The 27,085-nt window shown below is 33.2% G+C and overlaps 1 protein-coding gene across 1 annotated transcript in view; it reads right to left on the reverse strand.

Annotated features, from left to right (window-relative positions):
• Positions 1–27,085, reverse strand: part of CNTLN (centlein) — a 253,310-nt gene that overhangs the window by 170,879 nt on the left and 55,346 nt on the right. The window contains exons 3-5 of the mRNA XM_081065244.1: positions 25,203–25,287; positions 11,863–11,997; positions 11,075–11,254 (exon numbers count right to left, since the gene is read on the reverse strand). Of these exons, the coding sequence (XP_080921370.1) occupies positions 11,075–11,254; positions 11,863–11,997; positions 25,203–25,287 (400 nt within the window). The remainder of the gene's footprint in view (positions 1–11,074; positions 11,255–11,862; positions 11,998–25,202; positions 25,288–27,085) is intronic.

Genomic DNA, 27,085 nt, shown 5'->3' on the forward strand with positions numbered 1-27,085 from the left:
ATGCAAAGTGAATATCTCTGTTTGACCTAACTGGGAACACAGACTGGAAAAGTGGAGGATATGGCTCAAAAAAACCACAAGGTAAACTAACAAACCACAGATCCCTGAGGCAAAAGGTTATCGGTCAAGATATACAATAAAATGCCTAAGGCATGGGAGCAAACACTGTGAGACATGCTTTGGATAAATAGAACATTTGAAAAAGTACCTGTCCATACAGGAGAGTTTAGAAAGCCATACACATGCTTGGGGAAAGATGCATACTCAGAAAAAACAAACAAACGAAAAAACAAACAAAAAAGAAAACCCTGTGTTTTCATCTCAGGATGACTTCTGGGTTCAGTGCAAATCTGAATAAGTATTGAAACAGTGTCTCAGCACAGAGTCTGGGAGAGAAATTTGTTTTGTGTCCCTGAGTGTATTTTTGTTTTTGTTTTTGTTTGCTTGCTTTAGCTCTTGGCATTCAAGGAAACCTCTGTCATAACATAAACAAAAAAACCCACTAAAGGATAGAGACTTTGATGACCACAACAGAAATAAAGTGTTTGAAAGCCTATCTAGATAAACAGACTACATAGCTTTCAACAAAAATGCAGTAATTCCTCGAGGAGGGGCAGAATCTCATTTGAAAGTTACCACATTATAATACTCAAAACCCAAATTTCAACAAAAACAACAAAAAATTACAAGGCATACATAGAAATTGGAAAATATTGCCTATTTAAAAGAATACATAAATTAACAGAAAGCATTCCTGAGAAACTCCACTGAGAGACTCATAAGGCAAAAAGTTTATAACATCTGTCTTAAATATACTCAAGGAGATAAAGAAAAACATGGAAAAAAGCACTAAAGGAAATCAGGAAAACAATGTAGAAACCAAAAGAATATCAATGAATAGAGTAATTATAAAAAAGAATCAAATTCTAAAAAGTACAATAACAAAAAATGAATAATTCACTAGAGGGTTCAACAACAAATATAAGCAGGCAGAAGAAAGAATCAGCAAACTAGGAGGTAGAATAAGTGAAATTATTGAATATGAACAGTAGAAAGAAGAATGAAGAAAAGTAAACAGAGCCTATGGGAACAGCAGGACACCATTACCAGACCAACATACACATTATAGGAGTCTGAAAAGGAGACAAGACAGAAAAGAGCATTTGGGGGGAAAACTGGCCAAAACTTGACAATTTTGATGAAAGATATCCACCTAAAACTCCAAAGACTGCAACAAACTCAAAGTAAGACCAGTAGAAAGAGACCCACACTGAGATTACTGCATTACAATCAAACTTTTGAAATTCAGCTAAAAACAAAGAAACAATCTTGAACGCAACAACAGAAAATGACTTCTCACAATCAAGGGATCATTAATGAGATTAACAGCTGGTTTATCATCAAAAAACATGGAAGCCAGAAGGCAGTAGGATGACATAGTTAAAGTGCTAAAAGTAAAGAACTGTTGACATTGAATTTTATACCCAACAAAACTATTCTTCAAAATTTAGAGAATAAGTCATTCACAGATAAACAAAAGCTGAGGGAGTTCATCACTAGGTCTGCCCTATGAGAAATACTATTCCTTCAGATTGAAATGAAAGGATGCAAGACAGTAACTCAAAGCAGTATGAAGAAATAAAGACCCAATAAAGGTAAATCTGTGGACAAACATAAAAGTCAGTATTATTGTATATTTGGTTTGTAACTCTATTTTTCATTTCCTACATGATTTCAATTGCAAGCACATAAAAAATTATAAATCTATGCTATAGAGCAGACAATTTACAAAGATGTAACTTGTAACAACATAAAGGGAAAGAGCAATACAGAAGGATATTTTTCGTACACTAATGAAGATAAGTTGGTATCAATTTAAATTATATTGTTATAAGTTTAGGATGATAAACATAATCCCCATGCTAACCACAAAGAAAACATCAATACAATGTATGCAAGAAATGAGAAATAAATCAAAATGTGCCACTACAAAAAATCAACTAAACATGAAGGAAGGAAGGAACAGAGGAAATCAGGGACTCAAAAAAGCTATCAGACATACAGCAAACAAATAATAAAATGTCAATAGTTAGTCATTCCTTACTAGTAATTACTTTAAATGTCCATAGAGCAAACTCTCCAATCAAAAGGCACAGATTGACAGACAGATTAAGAAACACTTTACAACTATATATTGTTTAAAACAGACTTTCTTTAGATCCAAAGAAATAAATAGACTGAAAAAAATTGAAAGGATGGGAAAAGATATTACATGAAAATAACAATCTGATAAAGAGCTGCGATGGTTATAATAATATTAGACAAAATAAACTTTTAATTAAAAACTATTACAAGATACAAAGGAGGAAATATATATATATATATATATATATATATATATATATATATATATGGAGAGAGAGACAGAGAGAGAGAGAGAGAGACAGAGAGAGACAGAGAGAGAGAGACATGGGGGGAGAGGGAGAGGGAGAGAGCAAAGGAGAGAGAGAGGGAGCCAAAAAAAATGTAGACCCATTTTAAGAAAGGAAATAACTGTATTAAAATTGTAATACTAAATATATACTTATAACAATAGATGAATATGAGTCATGTTTGACTTTGGCAATTACAAGAGGTACTCAAAGTGGTTACCACCATCAGCCTAACTTTAATACGGGTTTGCCTTTCTTAAAATGTGTATACAATTTTTTGACACCTTCTGTGTGTGTGTGTGTGTGTGTGTGTGTGTATTCATCATATCATCATATGATGATATATATTCATCAAAAAGCTATAACAACTATCAACATATATGTACCAAACAACAGAGCCCTAAATTACATAAACAATTACAGAATCGAAGGGAGAAACAGTTCTACAATAATAGTTGAAGAATTCAGTACTCCACTGTAAATAATGAATAAAGCATTTAAACATATGGTCAATAAGGATGTAGAGGGCCTGATCAACACTAAACTAAGTTCATAACAGACATACATAGAACGCTATACCCAAGATACCTATTTTTTCTCAAGTAGACATGGCATATTTCCTATATCATACTATAAGTTAGGCCATAAAACAATTCTCAATAAATTTAAAAAACACTAAATTCATACAATGTATCTTCTCCATCCACAATGGAATGCAGGTAGAACTCAATAACAGAAAGAAAATTAAAAATTTGAAAAATATGTGGACATTAAACAATACACTCTTTAAAAACCAGTACCTGAAAGAACAAATTACAAGAGAATTAGAAAATATTCAAAGGTGAATGAAAACAAAAACACAACATACCAAAACTTACAGGATACAGCAAAGGCAGTGCTCAGAGGAAAATTTATAACAGTAAATACCTACATTAAAAAAAAAAAAGATATATCTCAAAGCAATAATCTTATTTTATACCTTGACGACACAGAAAAAGAACAGCAAAGCAAACCTGAGGGAGAAGGAAAAAAATAATATAGAGTTTTGAGGAATTTTTTTTTAGGGAATAGCAAAATAGAATCAGTTAAAGCAAAAGTTGGCTCTTTGAAAAGAGAAACAAAATTAACAAATCTTTAGCTTGACTAACAAAGAAAAAAAGAAGGAATTAAATAACTAAAATCAGAAATGCAAGTAAAGACACTACTACTAACATGGAGAGAAAAGATTATTAGAAAATACTATAAACAACTGTACGTCAACAAATTAGATGACTTACATAAAATAAACAATCTCCTAGAAACACACAAATTACCCAAACTGACTCAAGAAAAAAGAACATATCAATAGACATATAATAAGTGAAGAGGTAGAATCAGTTATCAAAACCTCTCAACATAAAATATTCTAGAAACAGACAGCTTCACTGGTGACTTCTATCAAACATTTTAAAAAGAATTAATGCCAATATTTCTCTTCCAAAAAATATAAGAGGGAATACTTCCTAAATCGTTCTATAAGGCCAGCTATATCCTGATACCAAAGCCAAATAATGGTATCCCAGCAATGGAAGTTTGGTTTAATATTCAAAATCAAGAACCATATTCAAAATCAAGAACTATGGTAATACACCATAGAAATAGAATAAAAGCCAAAAACCACATGATAATTTCAATAGATGCAGAAAAAACATTTGTCAAAATGCAACACCCCTTCATGATCAAAAACACCTCTAACAAACAAAGAATAGAAGGGAACTTCCTCAATCTGATGAAGTATATTAACAAAAAATCAGAGGTAATATACTCGTACCCAAGAATGAAAGAGTGAATCCTTTCCCCTTGAGATCAAGAATAAAACATAGATGTGCACTCTCTTTCTATTCAACTTTGTACTAGAGGATCCAGTAAGGGCAACAGAAAATAAAATGAGATCAAAAGGCGTACACATTGAAAAGGAAAAAATAAAACTATCTTTACTTAAATATGACATGATCTCAAAAATAGAAAAATCTTAAAGAATCAACCTGTTCAGCAAAATTGCCGGATAAAATATACAAAAATTAATTGTGTATCTATACATTAAAAATGAACCATCCAAAAAAGAATTGCACTTAGAATAGCATACAAAAACTTAAATATTTAGGAATATATATATATATATATATATATATATACATATATATATATATATATATATATACATACATACACAAAGAAGTGCAAAGTTATACTCTGAAAACTACAAAACATTATTGAAAGAAATTAAAGAAGACATAAATAAATGAAATATCCTGTGTTGACGGATCAGAAGATATAATATTGTTAAGATAGTAATACTTCCCAAATTGATCTTCTGATTCAATGTACTCTGTATCAAAATAATCTCAGCTCACTTCTTTTGCAAGGAATGGAAAAGCTGATTCTAAAATCCATATGGAAATGCAAGAGACCGAGAATATACAATCTTGAAAAACAAGAATAAATTTGGAAGACAAACACATCCCAATTGCAAAGCTTACTACAAATCTACAATATTCAAGACAGTGTGGCAGAGACATGAAGGTAAATGTATAGATCAAAGGAACAGAGAAGTGAGGTCCAGAAATAAACCATTACATTTACAGTCAATTGATATTCAATAAAGATGCCAAGACAAATTCAGTGGAGAAAGAACAGCCTTTTTCAACAAAAGGTGCTGAAACAACTAAATAGCACAAGTAAAAGAATGAAGTTGGATTCCTATCAAACAATATATTTTTAAAAAATTCAAAATGGATCAAAGAATTAAATGTAAGATATAAAACTATGAAAATCTTAGATGAAAACATAGGTGTCCACCTGCACAATCTTGGATTAGACAATGGTTTCTCAGACATGGCACCAAAAACACAGGCAACAAAGAGTAGATAAAATTTAAAAGTTTTGTGTTTCAAATAACACCATTAAGAAGTAAAAAAACAACTCAGAGAATTGAAGAAAATAATTCTAAACTGTATAGCTGAAAAGAGATTTGTATCCAGAATATATGCACAAGAAATGAATACATTTCTTCAAAGATATATACATTTATTCAAAGACATACAAGGCCGAGAATACATAAAAAGATGTTCAACATCATCAGCCATCAGGGAAATACAAATCAAAATACAATAAGAAACCACTTCACATCCACAAGGATGGCTATAATAAAAACAAAACAAAACAAACAAACGAAAAAACCCAGACAATAACAAGTGTAGACGAGGACAAAGAGAAATCAGAACTTTCATAACCTGATGTTCAGAGTGTAAAATGGTGCAGCGGCTTTTGAAAACAGTCTGATGTTTCCTCAAATGCTTAAAGACAGAGTTATCCTATGGCTCAGTATACTCACTTCTAATTATGTATCTAAGATAAATGAAAATATATGTGTGTATATACAAAGTCTTGTACATAAATATTCATAGCAGCATTATTCATAGCACAAACATCCATCTACTGGTGCTAAATAAATAAAATGCAGCATTATCTTAGAATGGAACATTATTCAACAATAAAAAAGAATGAAGCACTAATACATGCTACAACAGGCATAAATCCTGAAAACATTATTCTACTAAGTGGCAGAAGTCAGTCACAAAAAAGCATATGTTGTGATTCATTTATATGAAATTTTTAGAATAGATCAATCTATAGAGAAAGTAAATTAGTGGTTATCTAGTAACCTTTGGTGGAGCTAAGGGTAAATGAGGAGTGATTGCTTAAGGTTACAGGGTTTCTTTTCGGAATGATGAAGAAAATAATTTCAAACAAATTATGGCAACAGTTGCACAACTCTGCATAAACTAAAATTATTGGATCATACACTTTAAATGGATAAAATGTAAGGTATATAAACAATATGCCAATTGATATTTTAGAAAGGAAAGAGGCAAAGCTTTCTTATTGACACACAATATAATTATATAACTTAAAAAAATTCAGAAAATACACAAATTTTTAGAACTAATAGGACAGTCAGGAATAATTGTTGAAAATAAGTTCAAAACAAACTACATCAGTAACATTCCTGCATTCCAGAAATAATCAATTCAAAATATAATTAAATATATTTTTACCATAATAAAATGCTTTTACAACAATTTAGTAGTTAGGCACAAACTAATAAAAGTGGACAATGCCATTTTTAGAAAGTTAAAAAACCTTATTTGACATTCATGAATGGTAGCATCAGAAGTCTTACAAAATTATTCATAAATTAAGTGGTTCTAATCTGCTTTCTAACAGAATTTTTCAGTAAAAGTAACAAAAAATGGTTGATATTGTAAGATAGTGAAGACGCACATATAGGGTTCATGATTTACAAAAAGAATACAGAAGTGGACAATCCTACCAAATAAGGGGTCAAATTATAAAATAATAATACCTAAAATCATAAAAATAATAGGAAGTCCAGAAACAAACTGATACACATGGAAATTTGGAGATGTGAGAGACTGCATCACAAATCAACAAACTATTGAGTAAATAATGTGTAACACCATACACAAAAATTAATTCTAAATAAATTCAAGACTTTGGGATACAAAAAACTTTAGCATATGAAACTCATAAAGCAAAAGTATTGCAGAAGAAAATAACAAAATTGACTCCATCAAAATTCGCAAACTTTCGAAAGTCAATTCACCTTCTTCAAGATTCAAAGAACAGAAGGTATTTGTAATATATATACAGTATATATATGTGTGTGATATATACATACGTATATAAAACATAGTAGTATCTAGAATAAATAAAGATGCCTACAAATCATTAAGAAAAAAACCAAACACCCCAATAGAAAGTCACAGAACTAAAAATCAAAGCAAATTAAACATGAACTATTTGAAGAGTACATAAGGAAATGAAAATTATCATGAAGCAATCATGTAGCTGTGAATTAACACAAGGAAGTACCACTTACTGTTATCATACTACCAAAGTTCTCAAAGGATGTAAGGAAGCAGATTTTATATTAAAAAATTAAGAAATAAAAGCATCAGAATTCAATTCTCTCGATGGCTCAATCATTCCCTGATTGTACACTAACAGATTTAATGTATTTCCTTAAATATCTGCAATGAATTGATTCACAAACTCAGAAAGACACATCCTTTCTCCTCTAACTTAAATAATCATGCACTCGTGTGTACACACACACACACACTTACATACCCATACTTACTATATTTTAATAGTTAAATATATATACTCACACCACATACTATTTTTATGTGTGCATATATAAAGTACTATCATATTTACTAGCAGTAAAATGTGTTTCTAGCCTTTTCAACAAAATATATGTTAAAAGATACAACATCCATTTATGACTAAAACATTCAATAAAATAAATAGGGAAGGAAAGTACTTCAACATAATAAAGGACACATAGGACAAACCCTCAGCTGATATCATTAATAAATGGTGAAAAGCCAAAAGCTTTTCACCTAAGATTAGGAACAAGACAAGGAGCCCACTCACCACTGTTATTCAATATAGTACAGGAAGTCCTAGCCAGAGCAATCATGCAAGAACACGAAATAAAAGGCATCTGGATGAGGTATGAATAAGTTAAATCGTCATTTTCTGCAGACCACATGATTCTTTATATAGAAAAACCCTAAAGACTCCACCAAGACTATTAGAAACAATAAACAAATATAATAAAGTTGCTGTCTACAAAAATCAATGTACAAAAATCCATTGCCTTCCTATACAGCAACTATGAAATTTCAGAAAAGGAAATTAAAGATTTTATTTTGTAATTGCAACAAAAAGAATAAAATACCTAGGAAACTACTTAACAATGTGAAGGAACTATACACTAAAAACTACAGGACATTATTAAAAGAAATTGAAGAAGACACAAAGAAATGGGAACCTTTCCATTTCTTTGTGTTCATGGATTGAAAGAATCAACATAGTTAAAATGGCCATATTACCCAGAGCAATCTGCAGATTTAATGCTATCTCCATCAAAATCCCAATGGCATTTTTTAAAGAAATGCAAAAAATCACTAAATTTGTACGAGGTCAGACAATTAAGTTCACGAATTCATCCTAGAAAAAGTGCTACACACCTCATTGCTGAATATCACTACAGTCACCTTCAAAGTACTCCCCTTGGGAAGCTGTGCACTGACACCAGCGCCTAGTTCACCCTTCAAAGCAATTTTGGAACTCTTTCTGGAATGGCCATCAGAGCTGTTGTATTACCCTTGATGTCCTGAATGTCATCAAAATGTCTTCCATTCAATATTTCCTTCATCTTCAGGTAAAAAAAGAAGTCATTGGGGGCCAGATCAAGTGAATAGGAAGGGTGCTCCAATACAGTTATTTGTTTACAGGCTAAAAACTACAGACAGTGCCGTGTGACCTGGCACATGGTCATGATGCAAGAGCCAGGAATTGGAGAAAAGTTCAGGTCGCCTAACTTTTTCAGACAACCTTTTCAGTACTTCTAAATAGTAAACTTGGTTAACTGTCCAGTTGGTACAAATTCTTCATGAATAATCCCTCTGGTATCAAAAAAGGTTAGCAACATTGTTGCAACAAGTTCATGAACTTAATTGTCAGACCTCCTATAGAACTACAAAATCCCCTAAATGGCCAAAGGAATCCTAAGAAAAAAGAACAAAGCGAGAGGTGTGACACTCTATGACTTCAAATTATACTACAAAACAACAATAATCAAAACAGCATGGTATTGGAAGAAAAACAGACACACATACCAATGGAACAGAATTAAGAATCCAGAAATAAACCCACAAATATATGGGCAGATAGTTTTTGACAAATTAGTCAGAAACTTAAAATGGAAAAAAGAAAGCTTCTTCTGTAAATGGTGCATGGAAAATTGGAAAGCCACTTGCAAAAGAATGAAACTAGACTGCTATCTGTCACCATGAACAAAAATTAACTCAACATAGCTCAAAGACCTAAAATATAAGACCTCAAACAATAAATTGTATAGAGGAAATCATATGTACTAAACTTATGAACCTTGGGTTTAGAGAGGATTTTATGAATTTGACTTCAAAGGCAAGGGAAGAGCAAAAATAAATAAGTGGAACTATATTAAACTAAAAACCTTGCGTACAGCAAAAGAAACCGTAAGCAAAACAAAAATGGGACCGACTAAATGGAAGAAGATACTTGCAAACAACACCTCAGATAAGGAGATAATAGATAATGAAAGCATGTCACGTGTGCTCATGTTCACGTCAGTACATGACTGTTCATAGCAGCATTATCTGTAATAGCCCCCAAATGCAGACAACCCAAACAACTAGAGAATGGATAAACTGGGGAGTGTTCATGCAATGTAATACCACACCACTAATGAAAATGAATGAACTACAGCCATAGGCAACAACATGGGTGAATTTCAAAATTTCCATGTTGAACAAGAACCAGACACACACACAAAAATACACTGTGTATTACTTTATGTTAAATTGTAAAAACAAAATGAATACGTGGTGTTAATAAGTCAAGAGAGTGGTTATCTTTGGGGAAAATAGAAGGGTTAGTGACTAAAAAATGGCAGAATGGATACTTCTGGGATGCTGATAAAGCTCTGTTTCCTGAAGAGGGAGAAGTTCCATAGGTGTGTTCGCTTTGTGATAATTATTGAGCTGTGCACTTAAGGTCTATGTGCTGTATGTGTATTACGCTTTAATAAATAAGCTAAAAATGTAATCTCTTTAACAAATACTGTGTCAAATACATGCATGTCATTCTCTCTCCATGAACTCTATTTGGTGTCATACTTGGCCAGGTGGGGTCATGGTTTTTTGGGGGGTGAGGGAGATGGGGTAGGAAATAGTAGAAGAAAAAAAAAATCTACGAGCTGTTAAACATATTTTCTATACGTAATGTGTCTATCTGCTCTTGTCATGAATTCCAATTCTTCTCTGAAGTGAAAAAAAAATTCCTTTAAGTTCCTGATCCTAACAGGCAATAAATCACTCAAAAAAAGATCTGTTAAAAGAGAAACCTGAAATTAGTTTTAAAAAATGTACAAAAACATGATCAAGACCAAGAAAAAGCCAAAAAAAGTATTATTTTGAAAAATACTGATCAAAAGGGTATAAGAATATTATAAAGATTGACTGTAGCTCATGTATTCTATAAAAATAAAATTTTACTATGATCAGGCCCTCCTAAGCCAAAGAAAAGCATCAACTTCGAAACAGATATGAGTATTTTTTAACTGTCTTGTGCTTATTTACATTTCTTTTTTAAAAATCCTGGAAAATAGAGTTTTAAAACTATTTTACAATGAATTCTAGCTATATTTATAAATTTAAGCCCTAACTAAAAAAAGTAAAAATTCATAATTCTAAATATGCTTTTTCAAACTATGTTTTATTTCAAAATGCAATATCCTTTATTTTTTAATGATTACATTTTAGATCATTATTTGAAGTCAGTTTCCTGCTTTGCAACATCAATTTTTAAAAAGCCGTGGGTCTTAAGTGAAGGAATATAAATTAGTGCTAGTCCCCACTGGAGGATTTGAGTATAAAACTTGTTATTTAAAGAAAATAACATGTAATAAACTTCCTGTAAGAGTTACATCCAAAAATAACAACATGGATTCCATGCTCACTGCATACCTTTATTTTTGCATCAAGGCTACATTTTTCTTTTCTCCAATGTGCCTCCTGCTTCCTCAGTTTCTCCAGTTCATTTAGCAGGTCAGCACAACGGGTACTTAATTTCTCATTTTCCTCCTCCAGATTTTTTATAACCAGTCTGTTTTGCTCTTCCTTATTCTGTACACACTCTTTAGTAATCTGTAGGACAGTAAGTACCACAAGGGCAGATAAACAAAACAAAGAAACAAAAAAATGGTGAGAACTAATCAGCAGATACAAACAGTGCAGTTTTACCCTCACAGCAACTTCTTCTATATTTGATGGCCAAGGTCACCTGTATACTTTTATTGGTCTCTTTTCATGCAGGTGGATGGGTCATATTTTTTCACTAGATGACAGCTTTGATGAGTACACATTTGCAAAGAGCCCATTAATTGATCAAGCTGCCTTTGATGCTGTCCCCAGCTATTTTTGAGACCCACACAGACATATCCTCCCAGACCTGGGTTTTATCAATTAATAATGCCAGTCCCATCAGAATCTAATTACAAGAAGCCACATATTCACACTCCTACTTTCTTAGCTCCATTTCCATCATTAACTATTTATCTGAAAGTTATAAAGCTTGGAGTCTTAGCTTTAAAGCATATTTCTCAGAGTTCTTTGCATGTGAGAAGACGGTGTGGTACAGGGCCTAAGGCAATTTTTCTTCCAAGCTTGTCACTTTCTGTGCCACAAAAGCTGACAAAGCTTAAAGTGGGACTTCAAAGCAATAGTACTGTAAAACTATGTACAAGACAACACACCTTAACTTCTTGCCTTTTATCTTTAAATTTCTTCTGCAAATCACTGAATTCATTCCTTAAGAAAGCATTTTCTTCATCTACTGCAATCTTCTGTTTCAAAAGGTCATTTATGTCCTGTTTTAGTCCCGATTCTCTCTATAAAAAAAAATCAAAATTATTGGTGAGCTGGTATTTCTAAGAAAAAAATATTTTATCTAAAGAATTTTCGATCTTGATTGATAATGTCAAGATAAACTACCTTTCACAATAATTGTCATTTCCTTACTGTGATATGCCCATAGCTTTCCAAGTAAACTGTGCAAGAATGGTTCCCATTTATTAGTTTAAGATGAAGAACATATGAAAACTGGATACCAAATACTAAACTACATTCAGAAAGCAAACTTTTAGGATTTAGGTGTGTAATAAGAGAAAAATAAACTTCACAAAACATTCTAATTAAGGAAAATGCATATGTAGCTAAAATAAGTATTACATTCTTATTTGAGTATCATTTGGAAGACAACATTTTTTAGAGAAACAGTTACAGATTTTTTGAAGGCATAAATAATTTTAAAGAATGAAAAATGGCAAGTTTCTTTTGGTACCCAAAAACATCTTGCTCCATAGGAAGAATATTCAGAATATTAAAAGTGCCACGATTTTTAACTGAATATTAAAACTGCCACAATTTTTAACAGAAATACCTAAATGATACCTAATTGGAGGACGTATCCATGAGTCAATTCTTAGTTTTCCTCTTTTCTCCTTATAGCTTTTCTCTCAGAAAATTCACCCACTCTCTTGGCTTATTGTCTCATCTCTGTCTGAAAGACTACATAATCCATAATTCAGCCCTGCCTCTCTCCCATCACCAACCCCATATTTCTAACTTTCTATACAATACCTCGACTTGGATTATCTGCTGTCATCTCAAACTAATATGGTAAAACTGAAATCAATATTCTGACTATGTCTTTCCTAAACTTCAACATTTGTAAACCCATCCATTTTTTCATCTAATATTTATTAAGACCCTTATCTAGTTTTACACTTTTTTAAAGTCCCCAAATCATTCTTAACAGCATCCTTCCCTCAAGTCCCATTTGCCTGTCAACCAAGAAGCAGACACATCAAAATATAAATACACATTTTTCGTATTAAGTAATATGGTCAGTAGGAACCCCTAACCTTTATTCCATCTCCATTCTATCATTTATGCTCATCTAATCCCTAAAATCAATTTATTTTGTACTGCCATATTTTTTCTTTATCAAATCCTCTCCAAAGGACTGAAGATGAACTGAAACTTCATCTTCAGGGATAGGATGAAAAATGTGGTGAGTTTAAGGAATAAAATGAGGGTATCTCCTATATTCTAATTTTTAAAGTTGTAACGTTGTTGATTTTACTTTACTTCTACTTAAAAATATTTTAAACACTGAACACAGTCATGTGCTGCTTAAGGATGGGATATATTCTGATAAATGCATCATTAGGTGATTTCATTGAACATTACAGAGTGTACTTACACAAACTTAGATGGTCTAGCCTACTACTGTAACTGTATGTAACTGTATGCTTTTATAAGACTGGCAGTGCAGGAGATCTGTTTACATGAGGATCACCACAAACACATAATTCATTGTGCTATGACATTATGACAGCTATGACATCTCGAGGCAATAAGAACTTTTCAGATCCATTGAAATCTTATGGGACCCCACAGTTTATGTGGTCCTTCATTGACCAAAGTATCATTATGCGATGCATGTCTGTACAAAAATAATCTATGATAAGTGTGTAAGGTACTAAACAATAAAAGGAGCAGTCCTGTACCCACAACCACCCAACTAAAAAATGCAACTTTCCCATTACCTTTGAAGTCCCGTGTATGACCCTGATCCTCTAACAGCGGTAAGCTGTCCTGAAACTTTTGTTCTTATCCTGTTCTTGCTTTTCCTCATAATTTGAAGACATATATCCCTATTTAATATATTGTACAGCTTAGCTTATTTTTGAACTTTCTATAAATTAAATCATATTTTACTTATTGTGTGGCTTGTTATTTTTGCTCAATATACATTCCCAAATTCATCTATATTGATAAGTGTAGTTATGGTTCAATTATCTTGGAATATAGTATTATGGCATTATATAAATACACTATTATGCATTTATCTATCTCTTATCAGTGTACATTTCAGCTGCTTCCCATTTGGGGGAAGGGAATATACAAGCAATGCTGCTATGAACACCCTTAAGCATGTCTCCTGATAAAGATGAGCAAGAATTTTCTCCCAAGCAATGTTTTCCAAACTACAGGTTATCATCTAGTAATGAGTCATTAAATCCATTTAGCTATCACAATCAGCATTCTTCTTAAGTGGAATAGAATACAACAGAAAATATCCAATTGATGTGCACAAATTCTTACCAAAAAAAAACTATGCCCATAATAAACTTATGAAAGAAGAACACACACTATATTTAATAAAATGTCTCCTAAATTTTTTTGCAGTGTTTAATTGGGGATTTCTATTTTGTTTACATATTATTAAATTCATATTTAATATAGTTTCTTACATTTTTACTTTTATTATATATAGTAAGACAATTATTATATGAAACTTTATTTCATGTGTGTATACTGGATCATGAAGTAAAATGCAATTTTTTAAAGTGTGGGGATCATATGAACAAAAGTTTAAAAAACATTGCTCTAGATTACATATACTCAGAGATGAAATTGCTAAGTCGTAGGCTAGATGCAATTCAAGAGTTCTCAACAGATTCACATCTACACCAACACTTGAATCTCAGGCTTGTTAACTTCTTACACAGCTAGTAGGTATAAATGGCACCTCAATATAGTTGTAATTTCTATTTCCTATTTTAATTATTAAATTTAAAATTTAAATTTAAAATTATTAAATTTAGTTATTTAATTATATTCCTGTTATAATTATCAAAATGTGTCTGCTATCAATCAAGGAACATAAAAACAGACCCATAAATATGGCCTATCCACAATTCATAGCCCATTTTTTCTTCTCATCTAAGTCTTGTTCTCCTTCAAATTCAATTTCCACCTCCTCTATGAAGCTGTTCCCAACTCTCACAGTAATTGCTGCCGTTTTTAAACGTCTGTGTTGCCAAACCATTCATTTGAGACATAGCACACTACTTACTCTTGCTAATTGTCTCTCTATATACTCACACTGTCTCCCAAACTAGATTAGTAAATGTTTATGAATGAGATTGACACTGAATGATAAATTCAGTCGTATGATCACAAGACTGTTTATAAAGGATCTACAAGCCTATTCTTTGAAAGAACTAACAAAACGGGAGCATCCTCGTCTATTCTAGAGATTAGATTCTACGAAGAAGAACCAAATGATTTAAATTTTAGAAGGATTTGTGCATTAATATGACCTAAACTTAACAGAAACTGACAATATAAATGACACTAATAGTAAGCTCTTTCATGAGAATTATTTGATTATTTAAATTTGGCATTAGAGTGAATTTAGCAATCCACAAAGACAAATACAGATAAAATTTTTTAAATAAAAAAGCATAATACAGTGGGAAATTAGTTAACCAAAACTATCATAGTCTGATAATTAGTTTGATAAATTTGATATTATATTGTATAATCAATAAAGTAATGTTACATAAAGATATACTGCCAATAGAGGAGGATTAATAAATTAATCCTTCAAAGATCTCTAAAATTTTGTGTAATTAAAAATTTTTTCCTAATTAAATATAACTTCAATGATCTACTTTGAAAAATGAAAGCACAGGTATATACAATTACAGTTTATTTAAACATTTTAGCTTTATGAAACTTTTTCAACCAACTTTTTGGGCTAGAGTAGAGTACATTCCTAATGGTTTGGCTTGAGTTAATATTAAAATAGCAAATAGAACTCAGAGGAAACATAAAGCATAAAGGGTGACAAGAGAAAGTATGTCTGGAACAAATAATTTATTATGGATAAGCCATGAAATTAATAATTCACATCATGGGCAAGAGACGTATATAGAGTAAGAAAAGAATGATAGTATGAAGCAGGAAAAAACCAGTGTGTGTGTGTTGGGGGGGGGGGGGGTAAGGGAGAAAAGCAGTGTAAGACCTAAAACTCTATCAGGCAATACTTGAGCATAGTTAATATGTTATTTATATGACCTATTTTCAAATGGACATGAAAGTTTTAATAAAAAACAGAGAAGTAATAAACAATGATAAGAGGAGAAAGAGGAAGGGGTAAGAGAATTGTAATAGAAAACCAAAACTTATTTTTAGCAAGAAGGTAAGGAAAAGGGGAAATACAATGTTAAAGAGCAATCATCATCTAATTAAATACAATATACTAGGTTATTGGTAGTCATGTTATCTAGTGCAATATTGGAAGGGGAATTTATTACATGGCTTATTTTATAACTAACAGTGACAAAGTTGAAGCACAGTCTTACTAAAAAAAGTTATATGAAATTTTTTACATTATTATAAATAAAATGTTGCAGTATTAGATTGGACTTCTATGAAAGTGTTTCTGCAACTAGCTAAAAACGGTGTGTGTGTGTGTGTGTGTGTGTGTGTGTGTGTGTGTGTGTGTGTGTGTTAACTGTTACTCTATTCCATGGGCAACAAATTTTGAAAATTAACAGCTATTTAATATTACTCAGTGGAACAATAAAACCATAATGGAGAGGCTTCTGGCTTCCAGTGCAGCATGTACAGAACATGGAAGTCATCTCTCCTGTTCACAAAACATGAAAAAAGCTAAACAAACTGAAAATCAGCAAGTCTTAGATCTATGGAGGAACTGAGGTCATAGGGTAAACGACTATTCCCAGAACTGGAGAGTCAAACAGGCAGATACAGAGAATCACAATTTACCACAGCAGAAATCCAGCAGCAGGAACTTCTATGGGAACCAGTACTGGGGTAGGAAAAAAACCTAATCTGTAATTAACTAATTGCTGGAGGATTAGGGTGGATAAGTTTGAGAGTTAAAAAGTCTAGGAGTTCCTTACATATTTTGGATATTAGCCCCTTATCGGAGGTGTTTGCAAAAATCTTCTCCTATTCGGTTGGATGCCTCTTTATTTTGTCGATGGTTTCTTTTGCTGTGCAGGAGCTTTTTAGTGTGATATATATAGTCTCATTCATTTATTTTAGCTTTTACTTCCCTTGCCTTTGAAGCCAAATTCATAAAATGCTCTTTGAATCCAAGGTCCGTAAGTTTAGTAGCTATGTTTTCTTCCATGCAGTTTATTGTTTCAGGTCTTATGTTTAGGTCTTTCATCCATTTTGAGTTAATTTTGGTACATGGTGACAGATAGCAGTCTAGTTTCATTCTTCTGCACGTGGCTTTCCAATTCTCCCAGTACCATTCATTGAAGAGGCTTTCTTTTCTCCATTGTAGGTTTTTGGCTTCTTGTCAAAAATTATCTTTATATGGGTTTATTTATCCATATTTATGTGGGTTTATTTCTGGGTTCTCAATTCTCTTCCATTGGTCTGCGTGTCTGTTTTTCTGCCAACACCAGACTGTTTTGATTATTGTTGCTCTGTAGTACAAGGTGAAGTCAGGGATACTTCCAGCATTCTTTATTCTTAGGATTGCTTTGGCTATTCAGGGTCTTTCCTGGTTCCATAGAAATTTGATAATTTTTTGTTCTATTTCTATAAAAAATGCCATTGGTATTTTGATGGGGATTCTGCCATAAGAAAAGGTAAAATAGTGCGAGTTGTGACAACATGGATGGACCTTGAGATTATTATGCTGAGCGAAATAAGACAGAAAAAGTCAAGAATCATATGATTTCACTGATATGTGGTATATAAAACTGAAAATAACAAAGGAACTAGACAAACAAATGAAGAACAAAAACTCATAAACACAGACAATCGTACCAGAGGGTAAGGGGGTGGGGGGTGGTAGATGAGGTAAAGGGGATCAAATACATGGTGATGGAAGGAGAACTGACTCTGGGTGGTGAACACACAATGTGATATATAGATGATGTAATACAGAATTGTACACCTGCAACCTATGTAACGTTACTAACAATTGTCACCCCAATAAACTTTAATTAAAAAAAATTTAAAAAAATTAAAGTCTAGGAAGGTCCAGTCCTAGAGGAGTTCTCACACTTCCATGAGTTTTATGTACTGAGCCCTGTGTGGCTATCACAGTGAGGACTGCAGAAAAATCCCTCCCTGCTTCCTGTAGGGAGAGGGGAAAAGAAGCCACTTAAAAATACACCAAAGAATTCACTGCTTCTTAACAAGGCCTGGCCTCAAGAGAAAACTATTGTACCAGAGCCTACTGGGGTTTTACCAGAGACTAACCAACCTGGAGGAAGGGAAATACCCAACTCCCATACCCTGTGGCTTTCCTATCTCCCTTAAGGGGAAAAAACTGAGAAGCCCTCGTGAAGGTCACAGCCTAGGCATCCAAACTTACTCAAAGACTGAGACCTACTCATAAGACCACAGAATCCTTTCCCACCCCCTCACATCTCACCACTGTATCAGTAGGGTTTCTATGTAATAATAAGGGAATACAACTGAAGCAACTGTGTGTCTCAAATGACATGTAAGAAGTCCCTAGAGAAAGTCAAATTTAAAAAAGGACACCAAATCAGACTTTAGCCTCTGAACATACAACTACAGCAAATAGTAAAAACAGCCAAACCTGATAAACATAAAACCTCACACTCAAGACCTATTTACCTCGGTACTTTTTACCTATTTAGTTAATTTTGTGTGTCAACTTGGCTAGGCTTTGGGATGCAGTTTTTGATCAAACATTCTACATGTTGCTGTGAAGGTATTTTTTAGGTATGATTAACACTTAAATCAGTGGACTCTGAGTAAAGCAGATAACTCTTCAATAATGTGAAAGTGCCTCATCCAACCAGCTGAAGGCTTAAGAACAAAGAAAACGGTCTTCTTAAGAAGAAGAAATACTTCCTCCAGATTGCTTTTGAATTGAGTTGCAACATCAACTCTTCCCTGGGTCTTCAGCCTGCCAACTTGTCATGCACAATTCAGATTTGCCAGCTCCTAACTGTATGAGCCAATGCCTCAGAAGCAGTTAACCTCTCTCTCTCTCTCTCTCTCTCTCTCTCTCTCTCTCTCTCTCTCTCACACACACACACACACACACACACACACACACACACACACACAAAGAGAGAGAAGGAGAGAGGTAAGGAGGGAGGGGGCTAGAGGGGTGAGAGAGAGAGAGAGAGAGAGAGAGAGAGAGAGAGAGAGAGAGAGAGAGAACACAAACCCTGACGAGTACCGATTTCGGGCCTCTTTAGGACTTCAGTAACTGGATTCTGCCTCCAACCTCAATGGGGTTGGAGGCAGATTCTTCCCAGTCAAGCCCCTAGAGGAGAACATGTTCCAGTCAAAACCTTGATTAAAACTTCATGAGTTCCTGAGCAGAGAATCCACCTTTGCTAAGCCCCGTCTCCACACCCAAAGCAACTTAAATGTGTTTGTTGTTTAAAGGCACTAGTTTGTGATAATTTGTTATACAGAAAGACAAAAACAAACACAACTCAATCTATTTTACTACAGAATTTATAGTAGAAAATAATGGAGTAATGGTTATGGAACATATGCATTCTATATCTTAATAGTATAAAAACACACAAATAATGTTAAGAGCAGGAAAGTAAATCCTCTAATTACTCTTTGTAAGTTCACTTTAAAATGTAGGAAAAACAAAGGCGGAATAAGTAAAAGTATGGTGATTTTCTCTTTTTTTTTTTACAATGTGCAGTTGAGAGATATCTAGATTTTTCAGAATGTTATAATCAAGAGGTATACTGCTTAATATAACATATAAAATAATAAATTTAATCACCACAAAGATGATATAGACTCTATCCCTTGCAAACTATCAACATGTAGCAAAATTAAAATTCAAAAGAAACATTAAAAACAAAAAGGCTACAGTCAGAGAACAAAGACTAAATAATTGTATCAAGAAATGCAGATGAGATGAACTTACCTTTACAAAAGGTAAAGATGTATAGATTGAGTGAAAACACAAAGTCCAACCAAATATTGCATACAAGATTCATCTGAAGATACAATGTAAAAGGATGAAGAAAAATATGACAAATTAATAAAAAGAAAGCTGAAGGAAAGATAATGGTTTAAGAATCAAACAAAGATATAATCTGAATGAGTAAAGAGATGAAAAAGTTAGAACGAATGTACTGAATCTTATCTTCTTGATCTTATGGTTTCCACCGGCACCTAGAATTCTGCTAACTCAATTAAACCCTCTTGAATTGTATATTTTTAATTTCCTTTTCCACTACTTTCAAATATTTTGCCTAATATATATTTTTAAATTATTTTTCCCCTTCACCCCTCAACCCCCCCACCCCAAACTCCAAGCCGTTGTTCTCAGTCTAGTTGTGTAGGACACAGCTCACTGGCCCATGTTGGTATTATGAGTGTTGTGCTCTATCCAGCTGAGCCAGTCGGTCGCCAACCAGCCACTCACAGCCACTCATGGTGGATCACAGAAGCTCTCGGCAGCCCAGCTCCAGGGAGATCCGTTGTTCACAATCTTAGCTGTAGAGGGCACAGCTCACTGGCCCATGTGGGAATTGAACCAGCAACCTCTGTGTTAGGCGCGCAGCAATCCAACCACCTGAGCCACCCGGCCGCCCAGCCTAATATGTTTTAAATGTAGAATCTTCTTTCTTTGCACTGTCACGTTTCTCATTTTTTTTCCATTACTTTGTTATAATTCAGTGTGATCGTTTAAAATGTCATATACCAATTCCCCTTGTATTGCTTTCAAAAATCACTAAATACTTCATTACTGCTGAATTTCATGTATTTTTCACAAACCCCATATTTTGGCAATATTTTATAACATTGACCACCTTTTGCTTCTTGAAATTCCTTTTTTAATTCATGAGATACTGCATCATGCTTATGTCTCTCTACTTCCCTGAATAGTCGTTTTATCTCTTTTAATAAAATTTGTTCCTCATCTCACCCATTAACAATATCAGTAAATATCTTGTTTTCAGAATTCTCACTGTTTAAACTCTTCCCTTTTACTATTACATGAAATAGCTGTATCTTAAGGAGAAACTTCCCTCCCAAGGGTCAGATCCATGCTTTCAACAGTTTGCTAAAAATCTCTAAATAGAACTCCCACCAATAACTAAAACATAAATTGTCTAAAAGAAGCTCAGAACCTAATCCTCATAGTAAGTTGTAAATCCTGATAATAACCTTTTCTGATAATAATGCCACTGTTCTCTGGTTTCTCCAGGCTGAAAACCTAATCATCACTTTCAAATTACTGTCAAGCCCTTATGGACCTAACTTACATACCTTTAATTCCTGCGAACCTAATAGTTCAAGTTCATGTCATTCATTACTCTTAGACTATGAAATAACCTCCTAATAGATTATTCCACTTTCTGCTTTCCTTTTCCTAATTGTATACACTGATTACCAGTTTTATTTTCATAGACTGCAGCTCAATTAACTTAAGTCCCTAATGAAATCCTAGATAGATTCCTTTGGCCTACCAGTAAAGCCCAAAATTTTCATTCAAGCATTGAAGGCCTTTCTTTAATATAGGTGCAACATAACATTAGTCTTATCTTAGCCCATACTCCTACATATTATCTATGAAATAAACTATAACTTTCAACATTACCCAAACATGCCCTAAATTCCTACCTCAATGCATTTTGCCCAGTGTTCACCCTGAGCAAATCCTCCTACAATCTCTACCTATTAAACCCTATGTGAACACTTCCAGATCTCTCCACAGAAGTTAATTATACCTTCCTTTGAATTTTAGAGCATTCTGCTTGTGATTCTCTCATGGCACTTACAATACATGGGTTTTATTCAATTTAAATCATGCATTCAACAATATTTAATGAACATCAGTTGTAAGCCAGGCAATATGTTCAATATTAGGTGCTGGGTATAGAAGGGTCAATAAGTCCCCACCCTCACAGAACCTGTCTAATGTAGGAGAATATGGTTATTTGAACTTTGCTTTTATGCCCACTCTACTACTGAGAGATTTAAAAATCATTAAAAGCAAGAACTATAATTCTGAATTTTCCACAGTACCATCACAGCATAGTATGAGGCATGATCAAACAATACAGTGAATGTTTAAATTAAAAAATATATATTATTATAGTTAAAGACACATTACCATTAATACCTTTCAAAATACTACCCCCCCCCCACTTTGAACACACTTATCCCATCGTTCTTGCCACTTTTGAAGCAGTTCTGGAAGTCTTCCTTTGTGAGTGTCCTTAGTTGTGCTGTCATGGCTGCCTCGATGTCCTGAATCGATTCAAAACATTTACCTTTCATGGTCATTTTGACTTTGGGGAAGAGCCAGAAGTCACACGGTGCCAGATCCAGTGAATAAGGTGGATGAAGACAAACTACAATGTTTTTATTTGACAGAAATTTCTGTACCAGAAGCAATGTGTAACATGGAGTATTGTCATGCTGAAGGATGATTTATGGCACATTTTAAAACACACCTTCTTTCAACTGTAGTTCATACTTGACTGATTATATCGAACAAGTTGAAACTTGTCACATACTGTTACTAAGGTTCGATGCGTCACTTCCCATATTGAGGATCCCTGCCTTTCCTTTGGATGGCACTTGGCAGCAGCATCCACTGTATTTCGTGATCATACCTTATATATACATTAAATACAATACAGTGGTACCTCAGTTTTCGAACGCCTCCGTGGATGAACATTTCAGTTTACGAACGCCGTAAATTTTATGGATCTATGGTATCATTAGATAGTAAAATTCATGCTAAATTTGCAGTTTTAGGGGTTGATTTTAAAGGTCTGAAACAGATTAATCTATTTTGCATTACTTTCTATGGGGAAACTATGCCTCATTTTTTGAATGTTTCAAAACTCGACAGTCTTCCGGAACGGATTATGTTAGAAAACCAAGGTACCACTGTATTTTGTTGAACTGAACTGAAAACTTTCTTGTAGAAAGTTATAACCATTGTTGCACCAAAATATACATAATGTAGGCTAAGGAATTAGGGGCCCCAAAAAACAAGCTGCAGCCTAAAAATTAAATAATTTTTCTTATGAGAATTTAATACTTTATACCTGAGCTAAGTGATTCTGCTCAAAAAGGTCAATAATGAAATAACATCTACCCAAGGAAGAAGAAGTAGCAAAAGAATTCAGCAAAGAAAAGAGAAAATATACTGTCATTTTAAAAAGTCAACATTTTTAAATGATATGCTGTAGTGATTGACCTTGTAAATTGAGCATTCCCTGAAGCATTGCATACTTAATGCCAAAGGATATCAAAAAGAGTACCAAAATCCATTCGCCTCCATAGAATAGAGTGGTAACTGAGAAACAGATTGCTCAGTCTTCATCTACATATTCCCAAACCTCTTGAATCTTGGGGGTCCATATGACTAGCTTTTTCCAATGAAACATAAATACAGATGATGCTTGCCACTTGTAAATCATAAAGTTGTATCTATCAGACAACTTAGCTTAGCCTAATTAATACACTAGGCACATGACAATATTTTCTTAGAATGCATTTTGATATTGTTTGATATGTAGATAGCAAATACAACTGTTTATTTCCAGAACTGGCTAAAATGTTATTTCTAAAATGCTATCATTATAGTATCAACTACGATATTTACTATAAGGAAAATACAACACTGCAGAAGGTATAAATTTCAAATTTATATGTCATATAGTAATCTATATTCCATTTTAGAAAGAGTTTATATGGCTGCAGAGAATTAAAAAAAATAACTGAATCTTTTATCTAAGTTAACTTCCACTTTTAGTCCTTTAATAAAACAACTTTATAACAATAACCAACTTCAGATCAAAGTTCCCATCACCTTTAATTGGCTAGGAAGCAAAATAAAGTCAAAAGACAGAAGAACATATTTGTCAAAAAGAACCTCCATTTATCCAGAAAAATTATGGGTAATTTAGCCCATAGTAAGCAATTTGGTACAAAATGAATTTAAATATTATATCATGATATAGGCCATTCTTACAATATATTTCTTTCACCTTTTTTTTTTTTTTAACACATTTATACCTTGAAAGTAGTTACTGGAAGCATGGAACACATGGAGTTTTGCAGTGATAATATAACGATTATATATATGTATGTGTACAAATGATATGCAATGATATAATCAATATTATACATACAATTCTAATTATATAATCAGTATATTATATATATATATTTATATAAAGTTATGTGTAATTATACCATTTACTTATTATACATAAAAGATAGGTCTGTGCTAATTCAAAAATATAAGTTTTCAAAAGGTCAAATAGAATAATCCCAGCTATTGTTGATATTTCCTACACATGAAACCATTTGAAAATATACAAAATTCAGAAGTGGATAATAACTGCTAAAAATAAAAGGCAAAATTCAATAAAACAATGAATAATTGCTAGGTACTAGTATAAAACTGTAACACTAAGTTTCAATATATAAATAACATGCAAGGTCTGAAAATTAAGTTTGTGAACTTCCTGCAACGATGTTGCTAACATTTTTTTTTGATACGAGGGATTATTCATTATGAACTTGTATCAAATGGACAAACAGTTAACCAAGTTTACTATTTGGAAATGCTAGAAAGGCTGCGTGAAAAAGTTAGACGACCTGAACTTTTCTCCAACAATTCATGGCTCTTGCATCACAACAATGCACCAGCTCACACAGCACTGTCTGTGAGGGAGTTTTTAGCTAGTAAACAAATAACTGTATTGGAACACACTCCCTACTCACCTCATCTGGCCCCCAATGACTTCTCTCTTTATGTGAAGATAAAGGAAATATTGAAAGAAAAGACACTTTGATGACATTCAGGACAGCAAGGGTAATACAACGACAGCTCTGATGGCCATTCCAGAAAAAGAGTTCCAAAATTGCTTTGAAGGGTGAACTAGGTGCTGGCATCAGTGCACAGCTTCCCAAGGGGAGGACTTCAACAGTGATTATAATGATGTTCATCAACGAGGTATGTAGCATTTTTCTAGGATGAGTTTGTGAACTTAATTGTCTGACATCATAGGCTATTAATTCAGAAAACAAATAGGCTACAAGCAAAATATAATAATAAAGAATAATAGCTTCAAAATAGTAATGCTTTGCAATAATGACCCTGATATTCTTAATGAACATTATTGAAAAAAAAATTTAAAAATGATTGTAAAGGTCTACTACCTGACACAAATACAGTATTTTCAGTATTTTCTATTATAACACCAACCTGTTCCAATTCTTGTATTTCAGCATCCTTGACTTGCAGAATTTCTAAAACTTTTCTATCTTTAGCTTCAGATTTCTGTTTTTCTCTAGAAACAAAATATACATATACACATTGAGAGTTTATTAGTAATAATTGGTAGCTAATCCTTTAAATTTTCACATCCTGATAATGAGTGTCACTTTAAACTAGAGAAAATTAAATTATCTCGGGTTGACAGCCCTTTCCGAATTAATCAGAAACCATATGGCAAGTGACAACAACTTAGAACTGCTGACAACTAAGACGACTTCATATTAAAAAACAGTTTAGTCTCCAGATTTAGATGCATGATAAAAATACTTGAAACATGTTTAATCTTAATTGAAATAGTCAGTGTATCATCAGTTTAAAATAATAAATAAATGTGTTCTTGTTAACAAACGCTTTATATACGGAATTATATTACGAATAACATTTATCATTTTTTAAGTAAAAGACTCAAAAGGGAGACAGCTGGAGATTTACTAACAACCAGCATCAAATAAATAAGGGAGCGATATATTAGACACATATTTACATGTTTTACAAAATTTAAAAATAGGTAGAATAAATAGAAATCTATACCTGAATCACTCATGAATCACAAAGTGTATAGGTAAGGGAGATGGAAAGAACCATCACTTGAAAAAGAGTGAAATGAAGTAAAAGGCCTTCTATCAGAAAAGCATACTACTGGTTATATGAGATACATGCAGGTGGTATAATATTATGTTTGAAAAATTCAGATTTCCAGTAAGTTAGCATAGTAAGTTCACACTTGAGGGTCTTCTCCAGTCTCTAAATTTATAGTACTAATAGAAAAACATAGAAGAAAACATTTTCGAGGATCACGAACTGTACAGAAACCTAATGCTATAAATCGGGATGAAGGTATCCAGATCCAGAGGCAGGCTAAGGTGCAAAAGGGCTTGGCCCCTGGGGATAAATGAAAATAAGTAGACTGCTTAATATGTAGAAGCATAGCCAGGCTCATTGTTTGAAACCAGAGACTGGGGTGGGGCTCCCAACTCCCGAATCAGAGCTGGAAAAACTTCCACCCACCCTTGCCTGGAACTAAAGGGCTTATATGAAAGTTTAGGATGGCAAAAGTTTATAGATACAGCATCCCAATCAGAAGCTGAGCCAAAACACCCTATGGCTCAGGTACTAAGTATAGCAAATGTTCTGTGTCCCTGTTGGCTAAGAGGCCCATGCTTCCAATATAAAACCTATTTGGGAATAGGAGATGGAGAGAGAGTAACCATTTAGTGGCAAGCATAAAATTTCTAAAGAGAAAAGGGCATTGGACAAGGAGCAGAAGTGAGGAAAGAAGAGGAAGAGAACAAAACAGCAACCCTCCCACTCAAGATGTGACCACAAACAAAAACATACAAAACACATGAAGAAAACACGCACTCTATACACACACACACACACACACACAACATGCACACACTAACTCTATAATCTGAAGAAGCAACTGTTGTAAACAAAATGAAAACAGAACGCAGTGAAAAAGACTTCCAAATTAAGTAAGGATCTTTAAAGGCATAAGAGAATGACTAAAATTAAACCAAAAACAAAACAACAAGTGGATCTAAAAAACACCTATTACAAACCTTAAAAATAAAATTATAACCACTGAGTCAAAAAAAGCAATTAATTGGCCTAAGTTCAAAACTAGAAGCAAAAAGGGACTTGGTGAAATGGAGGCTAGTAACGGGGGATTGATCCAGAACATTGCATAGAGAATGATGAGATTAAAAATATGAAAACAATTTTAAGACATGCAGGTGTCACTAGGGAACTCGAACATATGCCTAAAGAGTTCCAGAGGAAGATAAGAGTAGGATGAAAGACATAAA

The sequence above is a fragment of the Rhinolophus hipposideros genome, assembly GCF_964194185.1.
Source record: "Rhinolophus hipposideros genome assembly, chromosome: 11".
Taxonomy (NCBI): domain Eukaryota; kingdom Metazoa; phylum Chordata; class Mammalia; order Chiroptera; family Rhinolophidae; genus Rhinolophus; species Rhinolophus hipposideros.